General features: G+C 46.1%; 1 protein-coding gene across 1 annotated transcript in view; it reads right to left on the minus strand.

The window, feature by feature from the left end:
• The window catches only part of ptpn9a (protein tyrosine phosphatase non-receptor type 9a), a 28,710-nt gene extending 16,628 nt beyond the window's left edge, over positions 1 to 12,082 (minus strand). Inside the window, 2 exon segments of the mRNA XM_061222029.1 lie at positions 2,284 to 2,427; positions 11,471 to 12,082. Coding sequence (XP_061078013.1) covers positions 2,284 to 2,427; positions 11,471 to 11,500 — 174 coding nt within the window. The 5' untranslated portion in view covers positions 11,501 to 12,082.
• Between the last annotated feature and the right edge of the window lie 674 nt (positions 12,083 to 12,756).

Below are 12,756 nucleotides of genomic sequence, written 5' to 3' on the forward strand. Positions count from 1 at the left end.
CCAGCAGAGTGAGAGAGCATATAACACACACACACACACACACACACACACACACACACACACCAGCAGAGTGAGAGAGCATAACATACACACACACCAGCAGAGTGAGAGAGAGCATATAACACACACACACACACACACCAGCAGAGTGAGAGAGCATATAACACACACACACACACACACACACACACACACACACACCAGCAGAGTGAGAGAGCATATAACACACACACACACACACACACACACACACACACCAGCAGAGTGAGAGAGCATATAACACACACACACACACATACACACACACACCAGCAGAGTGAGAGAGCATATAACACACACACACACACACATCAGCAGAGTGAGAGAGCATATAACACACACACACACACACACACACACACACACACACACATCAGCAGAGTGAGAGAGCATATAACACACACACACACACACACACACACACACCAGCAGAGTGAGAGAGCATATAAGACACACACACACACACACACACACACACACACACACACACTTCACGATCCCCTCCTTCAACTGAGTCTCATGCACACACCCCACCAGTGTGAGAAAGGATAACACACACACTCATGAAGACACCCACCCTCCACCCTCCCCCAAGGCAGTAAATTAAATTACAGTGACTCTCTAAAGAGGCACCGTAGTGCCTTAATGGCATTTATATTTTTCTCCCGGAATCTGACGGTTAATGAGGCATTCAGTAAAGTTGCACAAATTCTCCTTTCCTCGAATCTGCCTATTATAAAGGGCCTTTGTTACAAAGTATCTTGTGTATCGAAAGGGTCGGAATCCAGAACCAAAGTCTCCATACTCTGGACAGCTACTCAAAGCAATAGTGAATGAACAATGGCTTTATAAATGTGCCGTAATTCCATTTAACTTGTACTGAAATGCTTTTGGATTAGTCCGATTCAGTGCTAAATTATAAAGGACTTCCTCCGGTACAATGAAAAAAAGCCCTTCCTGCAACGTGGAACCCACGCACACGCCGCACCTAATTAAGTCTGAGTGTGAAGAACAGGGTGCTCTGAGCAGGGCGGGGTTGGGTCCCCTTTCCACACTGCAGTAGCACTCCTCTCCATCAACCGCACAGGGGGGTGAGGGGGGATTATTGAGCTTGTTTCGTGAGCCTTAATTAGCACTCTGATTTATCTGATTAACTCATTATGTTTCTGGCTCCGTACAAACCCACGGCTTCCCAAATCAGGTTAAGTAATGGCGGGTAGCAGCTGTGGCTTAGAAAAAAGAAAAAGGAAAAATCACATGGCTAATAAAATTGGCGTGGAAAGCAGTAGCAGGGTCCCTGAGGCGCTGTGGGGTCACAGGTCACAGGTCACAGGTGAAGAAATCACACGTTTGCTTCCAGGACACTGTGAGTGTGACACTGGGAAACACAGCTCCCTGTGCTATGGCCTCACTGAGCACAGGAGCACAGGCAGCAGGGCTGGGCCTCTGGTGCGCAGTACTGTGTGTGAGCACGGGCAGCAGGGCTGGGGCCCTATTTACATAGCACCTCATTGGAAGAGCATTGATCTAGGATCAGTTTAGCCCAGGGGCATTTCCACTGGTTATGATCCAGGGACCTGCACCCAGGCTCAGAGGCAGCCCTGGAACCCCCATCATGAGTTAAAGGGTCATACTGCGATCAAAAACGGGGGGTGGCGGGGGGCTAAGTTTTGCGAACGTGAAACTGTAGATTCAGGGGAATTGTGCACTGGCGGAAGATTGTGATTACTGATGGCGGCAGGTGAGAGTGTGATCGTGGACCCTCAGACACCCTGTTTAAACCCAGGGTTTAGCCCATCGCTCTGCAGGTAACGGACACAGTCAGGACAGAGACCCACCCAGTTTAAACCCCAGGGTTTAGCCTATCGCCCTGCAGGTAATGGACACAGTCAGGACAGAGACCCACCCTGTTTAAACCCAGGGTTTAGCCTATCGCTCTGCAGGTAATGGACACAGTCAGGACAGAGACCCACCCAGTTTAAACCCCAGGGTTTAGCCTATCGCCCTGCAGGTAATGGACACAGTCAGGACAGAGACCCACCCTGTTTAAACCCAGGGTTTAGCCTATCGCTCTGCAGGTAATGGACACAGTCAGGACAGAGACCCACCCTGTTTAAACCCCCGGGTTTAGCCCGTTGCTCTGCAGGTAACAGACACAGTCAGGACAGAGACCCACCCTGTTTAAACCACCAGGTTTAGCCCGTTGCTCTGCAGGTAACAGACACGGCGAGTTCAGACACCCACCCTGTAGCTGTGGAAGAGCTCGATGGCTCGCAGCACGTCAAACTTGCGGGCCATGAGAAACTTGACGGCCACGTTCCAGGACAGAGGCGAGACGCCATGCTGCGTGGTCCACTTGTTTATCTCCTCCAAGAACTGCTTCGTGGCCTGCAGAGGAGAGAGGGGAGCCATTACACACCACAGAGCACTGCTTCTGACAGCCCAGCTTTCCTTCGCCCTGCTAGTCATCACAAGCACATTCATTATACTGAGCTGTAGTTGCTCTCCTTATAACTATAATGACTGAGTCAGCTGAAGAAAAGAAGCGCTCAGCGGCACATTCCGGAAACCATCGGTCTGCACTCAAAAGCTGTGACATCACATCCCCTCCCACCTTACCACCATGCACACAAACACAACATCCCAACCCCAACTCACCACCATGCACACAATCACAACATTCCACCCCTAACTCACCACCATGCACACAAACACAACATCCCACCTCTAACTCACCACCACGCACACAAACACACCACCATGCACACATCCCAACCCTAACACACCACCATGCACACAAACACAACATTCCACCCCAAACTCACCACCATGCACACAAACACAACATCCTACCCCAAACTCACCACCATGCACACAAACACAACATCCCAACCCCAACTCACCACCATGCACACAATCACAACATTCCACCCCTAACTCACCACCATGCACACAAACACAACATCCCACCTCTAACTCACCACCACGCACACAAACACACCACCATGCACACATCCCAACCCTAACACACCACCATGCACACAAACACAACATCCTACCCAAACTCACCACCATGCACACAAACACAACATCCTACCCCAAACTCACCACCATGCACACAAACACAACCTCCTACCCCAAACTCACCACCATGCACACAAACACAACATCCTACCCCAAACTCACCACCATGCACACAAACACAACATCCCACCCCTAACTCACCACCATGCACACAAACACAACATCCCACCCCTAACACACCACCATGCACACAAACACAACATCCCACCCCTAACATACCACCATCCACACAAACACAACATCCTACCCCAAACTCACCACCATGCACACAAACACAACATCCCACCCCTAACACACCACCATGCACACAAACACAACATCCCACCCCTAACACACCACCATGCACACAAACACAACATCCCACCCCTAACACACCACCATGCACACAAACACAACATCCTACCCCAAACTCACCACCATGCACACAAACACAACATCCTACCCCTAACTCACCACCATGCACACAAACACAACATCCCACCCCTAACACACCACCATGCACACAAACACAACATCCTACCCCAAACTCACCACCATGCACACAAACACAACATCCCACCCCTAGCTCACCACCATGCACCACCACCACAAACACGACATCCAACAAACAACACAAAAAAACACAGTATTGAGGGTGTTGCTTTTTGCTCATGTGAACTGAAATGAGATTTGAGTTGATAAAGGAACCAGATAAGGATGTGCTGGGAGGGAAGTTAATTCACATCCTGGATGGTGAGAGAATGGGTACCTGCAGACAGGCTCCAGGGACACCAGGCCCTGCTGCATGCTCTACTTTTAAGGAAAGGGCTCATCGCCACCCCACCCAGCCCGCATTTCCCCACCATATTCCTGTCGACACAGGCCTGCGTAATTACCCCCATCTTAAAACAAAAAAGAAATTGAATCATATCCTCACACCCGCCCAGGAATTACTGTAACCTGCTTTTACCTGAATAAAATTATGGGAAATCACTCCCCAGGAAATGGCATTTCCCATATACGCACAAACGGGTTATGTTTACACACAACATACCTTCCCATGTTTATACAAACTATGTTTATTCACAGCAATAATGGAGCGTAAGGGTATACTGGAGCAGAGTCCTCCGTAAGCACACTCGATGACAGCTCCACAGATACTTCAGCAGTCAGTGAATCAGCTCTCTCACACTCAAACTCACAATTCGGTCAGTAAAAAAAAAAAGTTTGGGGCAAACAGATCCAACCTCAATCAACGAATGATGAACATGATGATGTTGATAGCGTGATAGCGCTGGTGCCTTTTTTCGGGTTTAGCTGGAATCAGTTTAAAGCTATAATTAGAATAGGGTTTCAACTGAGAAAATAACGGGTTTGGGTTTAAAATGGGAGACAGATGCCCAGGGTTCAGGCTGTGTGTTCTGGTTCCGTCAGCAGCATTCCACACATGCAGTAATCCCCCCTCACCGTCAACCCCGCTGGGGCGTTCTGGTCTCCTGTGCTTTCATCACACATATTTATACACTAAAACTGAGCTGATCAGGCTCTTTCCAGCAGTGTAAACAGAACAAACAGACAGACACACATGTACTGTACATATACACACACACACCACTGTGTATGCTTGTGTTTGTAGTGAAGATGGGGGGGGGGGGGGGGGGGGGGGTTGTGTGGTTCACAGGAGACCGAGACTCCCAAAAAAGCACCAAAGGATTCACCACAAAGGAGGAACGGGCTGGATTGAATCAAGATGTGAGGGATAATCCCGGGGTCTCTACTGCGTCCGGCTCCGAGCGCCTGGCTCCCACATCTGATGACGATTAAGCTGCGGAAAGGGGGAAGTGAGCTCGCTCCCTCCGACATCACTTCCTGTCCCCCCTGGGGCAGCCACCAAAAACTTTAACAGAGGTTCAGGAATGTTCCACTCATGCACAGGAATGTCCCACACAGAAATATGGCCTGAAGGACGCAGTGAGCCAGAGGCTTTTTTTTTTAACCTGAATTTTTCATTTCAGTAGCTTGATTAAAAGATAGTGGTCATAAAATAATATACAACGGCATGCTTTCAACCTGCTGAGATGCTAGCTTTTCATGTAGCCTGAAGCACCAGTTTGGAGAGAAGAGGCACCGACAAGATTTTTCCGTCTCTCGACATTGAGTGGTAAACGCACAGGAATAACAGGCCCGATCGGAGGCCTGAACGGGCCTGAGCCTGGAGCTCAGCCAGATGAGGGAGACAGAGGGGGGGTGGGGGGGGGTGGAGAGGAACCGAAACCGGAGCTCGGGCACGGAAGGACTCCTTTTCACCAGCGGGAAGCAGGAAGCCAACGCTTCATTTGGAATTCTGAAAGGGACGCGGATGTGCTAACCCGCTAACCCCCGGCGGCGAGGGCCAGGCCAATCAGCACAAAGGCCCTCTCTTTCTGCAGCTCCCCAGGGTAAACCGCAGGTAGGCAATTAAACACAATTACACCGGCTTACTTCATTAGAGGAACACTCGCTGCCAAAAAAATTAATGGCCTCAAAAAAAATCTCTAAATCAGACAGTCATGCCCTCCCCCCCTCCACCTCCACCCGCACCCCCACCTTCAGGAAGAAGTGAAGCAAACAGAAAAGTTGCAACAAGCAAAACTTTTGTCTGCCATTGAAGCTTGACTGAGAGATCCAATTTATTCCAACAACTAATTTTACCCACTTGTACTAAAATGGCCTGTAGGATTGTTAAACAAGTCTGTTGTCCATAAACCAATCACTAGCTTCTGTGCTGTCTCGAGCAGACTGCTCTTTAAGACAGGAAGTCTGTCTAACAATATAGGACACAGTGGGAGTGCGGCCCATGGCAGATAAATCCACGCCGCAGCCTGTTATAAACGCAACCCCCGCACTTCAGATGTTTCTGGGGTTTCTCTGTCCAGGGGTGGGGAAAGAAGGGCATTGTGGGAACCCCCCACTCATTTTTAAATAAAACTCCAGTTTCAAGTGGCTTCCCACAGTGATGGACTGTTTTCTCACACCAACACAAACCTCAGCCATGGCAGTCAACCTTTTTATGTCTGCACCCTCTAACTGGTCTCTGAATCCAGTCCATCAAAGACAGAACCATGGCACAAGAGCCCTGTCGACTGGGTCACCACACCCTGTTCCCCTAGGACAGGACCGGACCCAGAACCAGACCCAGAACCATACTGGCCTGGGATGCCTCTTGGCAGGGATACCATCAGGTCTGAGATGGCTGACACCACCCTTTCCTACAATATGCAATGTGAGTTGTAGCATGGAAAACTAGCATATATAAGGAACGTGTGAACAAGCTTCAGCCGTAACACTGCCTGCATGGGTGGCGTAAGAATAATGTGACTTTCCAACTGGAGGGGGAAAAAGACAAATATTATTTTAAAAGTCAAATATTTAAACAGAGGAAAACATTTGTATATTTGTATGACAACAGATGACCCTGGGCATCTGAGAATCTTGGAATTTGTTCTGTAAACTCCTCAAAGGGTGCCATCCACAACAGACCATTCTCAGATTTAATTCCAAAAGTCAAATTAAATGATGCCATTCCAACAATATTTTGTATTTACTGGAATTAGCATAAGTGTATGAATATACATTTTTGTCATTGCTTTCATAACAGATTAATAAAAACTCCATCTCCAGTCTGTAAGCTGATTTCATTTCATCCCGAAAGATGACTAAGTCTTCATTTTCATCCTTTCAGTCTATTTCCAAAAAACTTGTTTTATTTTCTCCCCTCCCCTTCCAATTTTTGTCATTTCTGATCTTGTCTTATCCACAGAAAAACCAAACAAGGCCGCCCCCTCAAGGAACGGGAGTCCACGGCCTTCCCACACTCTGCCCAAAGCCAGCTCTCTTTCCTTAAAAGGAGAATGTTCTGAAGCCTGGAGCGGGAGCCACGACCGAAGCAACAGAGTTACGAGATAAAAACGCGATTCACCTGACGGCCTACCCTGTCCCGACGTTGACTTTGGCTGGGCCTAGAATCTGACACCGCTTTTGTAAACCCTGTGACAAGAAGACCTGCCTTGGCTGCATGTATGGCACGTATTTCCAACGCCGCCCTCGTGTGCAATGGGCACATGTACATCTGACGTACAGCTGAGATCGGTTAGTGAAAATGTATCTGGTAGATTTGAGCTGCAACAAAGATGGGTTAGTGAAAATGTATCTGGTAGATTTGACCTACTGATAAGATGGGTTGGTGAACATGTATCTGGTAGATTTGACCTACTGATAAGATGGGTTGGTGAACATGTATCTGGTAGATTTGACCTACTGATAAGATGGGTTGGTGAAAATGCATCAGATACAGCTGACCTAGCAGTTAAGGTCAGTGGAAACACATGGAAGTGGAAACACATGGAATTTAAAACAGAACTCCAGCCCTTTCCCTACCTAACACTGATAATTCCCACTGTCCCACAGCAAAAGGCTGAAATATTGGTATCAATTAGGCGGGCATTGCCTTCAGGGCATCAAGCTCCATTTGCCCAGAAAGCCACTCGAAGGCAATCATTGGCTGTTATAATTCCCTTTACGCCTACCCATCGATACTGGCCAACCCGCACGGGGGGGAGACGTCAATAATGTAACCACTGAGGTCAACAGCACACAGGCAGCCTATCTGCAGTGACTAATTCAGCAAGGTGAGTCTGAGCCGTACGCAGGGCACTATGGAAACGGAAAAGAGGTCTGCGTCTCAGTGACTCACAACGAGCACTCTGGGAACAGACCAGTGTAGTTGCATATTGAAACTTTCGAAATGATTGGTCATACAAAAAAAAAAAACCTGAACAGCAAACTTGTTTTGAAAGCTTCCGGCTACATCTAGAAATGGTAAAATATGAAGGACATTTGGAATGCACGCACACACACAACACAGCATGTCTGGTAGCTCTGCCATTTCAGCATGGTCATGACCTGACATATCACTCTTTTTAAACCAATGCAGGTGTGATCCCACATGTTTCCTTTTTTAGAACTTCATTTACCATATGATTTTTTTTTTCTATGAGTCTGGTTATGCCTAATAATATCAGCAGGCCTCTATGATTATAAAATTCCACATTTTACACAGAGAAATAGCTCCTTGATCCAAAAAAACCTGATATAAAATGGCCAAATGACAAAAAACAACGACAAAAGTTTATTAAGAAAGACAAAGTAGTCTACAGCTAAGCAGATCCATAAACTGCCTATATTTCATATTCACAATTTTGATGACACATGTTATCACATAAGTATTAAGACCACAATTACAGTGTCCAAATGTCAGTAGTCAAAGCTAATCTTGGATGGAAAAAGTTAAGATAGCTAAAAAAAACACCATAGCTGATAGAAGAAGGGAAAACCACAAAGCCTGCATGTCGACACTTAGTTACTCAACACATTTCTGTAAGATGAGAAGTTTAACTATCAATGAGGAAATCATTAGAAATACACTTTTCGAGAAACATTTTCCACAGCCTGTTGTTCTTTTTTTAATCTCGAGGTGAAATGAATAGACAAATACGAGTAGGCGTTTCCCGTAGAGAGCGCCGTCTCACTCTTTCTCTTTCTCAGAGACGGGTGGAAATTAATAGCTGTAAAAGAGAAAGATGTGGGATACCATTTGCTGTATGAAACAAGCAGTCGCGACGGCATTTCGACCAGTAAGCCGGTCGTGAACCTGGCAACACTAGTGCAGACAACAGATTCACTCGGTGTATTGTCTATCATCATAATTACACATTTCACAGAGCATAAACCCAGACATACAGAGGACAGATAGGAGTCGGCTTGCCTTTCAATGGCCTGTACACACCTTTGACATTCCATCTTTGGCATGACGACTGGGCCAAAAAAAACTACAGCATATCTAGAAGGAAAACAATCTCTAGAGAAATGGAGGAGCTTAAATGCTTTACAAGGTTGAATGCATATAAATAAAAAAATGTAGCACTGCTATCCTCGCTTCCGAGACATTTACTTGGCTTCAAACAATACAATCCGACTCCTGCTTTGTGCGTAGGATGTGATGCACTACTACAATTTAGACTAGAATAAAGGTTATCACTTGCTCATCGTCTTTGGGATGAATTCAGGTTGACACTGCTACAAAGTTTATAGAATACAAAGGACATTTTAATGCAGATCACGATAGCAGTGATGAGTAAACCCCTTCCCTTTACAACCCTGTTCCACCCACCTCACCCAAATCTACAGCCAGGATTCTCTTAGCCTGTACCCACACCATCGGGGCTCCATCCTGACAAACCGTGCAGGCAGAGGTCAACACTGAGCAGGAAGTTAAATGGGTCAGTTGCTCTGCGGCCCTTCCTGGGAGACTGTTTTTTTCTTCTTTCATGTCTTTTTTACATTTTTATCTGCTGAATTCCCAGTGGTGTAACTCCAAACACAGTTTGAGGATAAGTGGAAATGCTTTTAACAGATGCTGAAACACAGCAACCCCCCCACCAAAGCCCCGCAAACTATGGACACAGGCAGCGCGGGATCTGATTACCAGACCAGGCTAACTTCCACCGCAACCCATCCGCTAGCTCGCCCGTACACCCGCTCGTCCAGCTGCCCGTCCGGAAATGAAGTGCCCCGTTGATGCCCCTGAGCCAGCAGGACAGGAAAAGCGGAATAAGGCTCTGACACTGGAATGTCATTAACGAGCAACAAACGAAAGAGCGCGAGAGAGAGAGAGAGAGAGAGAGAGAGAGAGAGAGAGAGAGAGAGACTGAGACTATCAGGGATAGATAATCACCAGCTGCTGGGCCTCATTCTCTCTCTCTCTCTCTCTCTCTCTCTCTCTCTCTCTCTCTATCTGGCAGAGTTTCACGAGAGAGATGTGCTTTTCGGTGGTGGGTGATAACACTGGGCTTCCCTCTGGCACACACAGGGGATGTTCAGAGCGCACTAGGCTGGGACAGGATGCAACACAACAGTGCCTTGTTACCCTCCGTCAGCTGAGAACCCGGCTCTATTAAAGCTCACCATCACTGCCTGTCCAAGGCTGGCGCCTCCCAACAAGTCTCCCTCACATTCGCTTCGGCCAAAACACCATATTAACGGAGCAACTATTGGTTCTGCATTACTGATTCCTCTGTGGTGTGACCTGCTCAGAAAAAGTATTTGGCAACCTATTCTAAAAGGACATCAACATAAAACTGATGTGGCTACAAGAATAAAGTTCAAACAAGGGTCCTAAATTGAGACGTGATGGGAATCCGTCAGCTGCAACACAGCTATTGCCTGTATTTTATATGCAAAAAGCTTCCTTTTTTATGTTTTGTAACTGCATTCCGTTCATACTGACAGGCTACTATAAATAACGGATGGTCATTATATAATAGCCACTAGCTTCCTGTACAATGTCTTCCTCACGTCCCAATGTCAGCCTACCGGTAACAGCCATATCACTGGTGTGCTTGGCTGCGAGTCTCCATCTGCTTTGAGCTTGGCGTTTGGCAAGTATTCTATGCAGCTGGTAATCGTATCAAAGCTGTTAAAGGTGTGTATGTGTAACTAAATATATTCACGTAAGACAAACCAAAGCATTACAGTTGACGTTCTTCCCGACTATAGGCTATACCGCAAGGCAAAAAAGAAGAAAAAACGATGACATGCACAAGCAAAATTGCTGCCTGTCTCATCTGAATCAGTTCCTGGGCGAAGTGCGGATGTCAGAAATAACTGAGTCGACGTAACAACGTGCCGAATGACAAGGCATCACAGAACCCCAGGAGAAAAATGTGCGCATTTATTTCAGTTTGCTACAGTCCGGCAGTGAAGGCGTTAAAGTATTTCCACCTCTGCTTCAACAACAAAACGCGAAGGAACAAAAAAAATACCCTCTTTGTGCACGCAAATGACTACTCGAAATTAGTTATGAATTCACCACGAAAAAAGGCAAACGTATAACTTACTCTTGAACGGAAACAATGTTGCCAAATGAGGAAATATATATCCTCGTGCTAGCTTTTGACTGTAGGCCGGAGAACAGGCATTTAGTGAACTTTCACACGGTTCATATACTGCCATTTAGCAACGTGTATTTTCGTTTCTATAGCCTACGTATCGCCACCATACACGCGCAATTATCAAGTCAGTCTGATTTGTAGCTAGGCACGGACACATTAAATGGTCCGTCATTGGGGTAAGTCAGAGTACGGGGGGAAATCAGCTATGTCGCAACAATTTAACCATTAAAACAACTTTGACATTATACCCATAAGGAAACAGGACACTGGTCATCGATCCTGGAATTTTAATAAATCGATCGAATAGAATATGTTCCATAAGCTAAGATACAGCTAGCTAGATATAGATTTACATTGAAACGATGCATTTAAAACGTTACCTGCTCTTCTTCTGCCGACAAACTGGCCATTCCTCGCTGTCGTTCTTCCGACTCGGTCTTCTTCAATAGCAGTGTGCTCCTTTTATGAAATGTATTAGCCTACTAAGAGCCGTTTAACACGATCGTAAAATAAAACAAAGGGATGCTACAATTCGCTGTAAATTATAGGATAATTACACAACCTAGATACTGTAAGCAGTTCAGGCAACCACGTAACTATCGATATGAACCATTTATCATAAAGCATGCAATATATAAAGTAAAACACATTTTCTTCGTCTTCAGACTATACTGTCCAGAGAAACAAAACATCTACGGTTCTCTTTACTATGTTCTGAGAATGCAATCTGACTGCATTTTAAAGAAACCTTTATAGTCTTGTTTCCTTGACCGTCATGTTCTTCTACGATGGTTGATCGCAACTAATATATTTAGCGTCATATTCACTTGCTGGTCCTCATAACACTACTATAGGCTAAAACGGTAAGTTCGGAAGCATTCCTGCGTCGCTGGCTTGAAATCTTTTAATTCCGCTGTTGCTTATTTCTTCAAAAGCAAAGACCTCAGGCACTGAACGCCAACCCCCAAAACTTCCCCCTGCTGGTTACAATTAAACACGGCAGTTTTAAACTGCAAAGCTCACACGACAAGAGCTCCCCCTTCATTCATAAAAACGACAAGCGCGCACACGTGCACATGCACGCACGTTCCATTACCAGCTCCATTACCAACTTCGTCACGCGAACAGCAGCCTACTCAATTCCCCAAGCAATAGGCTACTGGATGTCCCACAAGCACAGACGATGAAATTAACGTCCTCCTCAATTCCAGTAAGCCTTTAGAATCTTAAATGGCTCGGTCATATATTCATAGGCTATGCACTGTAATGAAAACCTCAAGAAAACCGATATGCACGTTCTATATTTCCCACTTGAGATTGAATCACCGGATATTGCATTTCGTAATGTACTGTGCAGTATTCTGACTGACAGTAGTTTGAAACATTTTCACAGACACATCAAAACCGTTGACTTTTCACGTTACAAAAGTCGACTCATCGGCTGTGCCCCATCTTCACTTGCTGAAGCAATTCACTCATAAAAGAAGATGCCAAGGACAACGGCAGTGACCATGGAAGGAATATGCATAGTTTGTATGCTTACAATAAGTCACCATTAAAATCTGTCTCTGCCAGCCTACAGAACTACAACAGAATTCACGCATGAGTTAAAAACATATGCGTCCCAATGGCTATTTCTATGGTTTATCTAAACATGAAGGAATAA

Source organism: Conger conger, chromosome 15 (assembly GCF_963514075.1).
Source record: "Conger conger chromosome 15, fConCon1.1, whole genome shotgun sequence".
Classification (NCBI taxonomy): domain Eukaryota; kingdom Metazoa; phylum Chordata; class Actinopteri; order Anguilliformes; family Congridae; genus Conger; species Conger conger.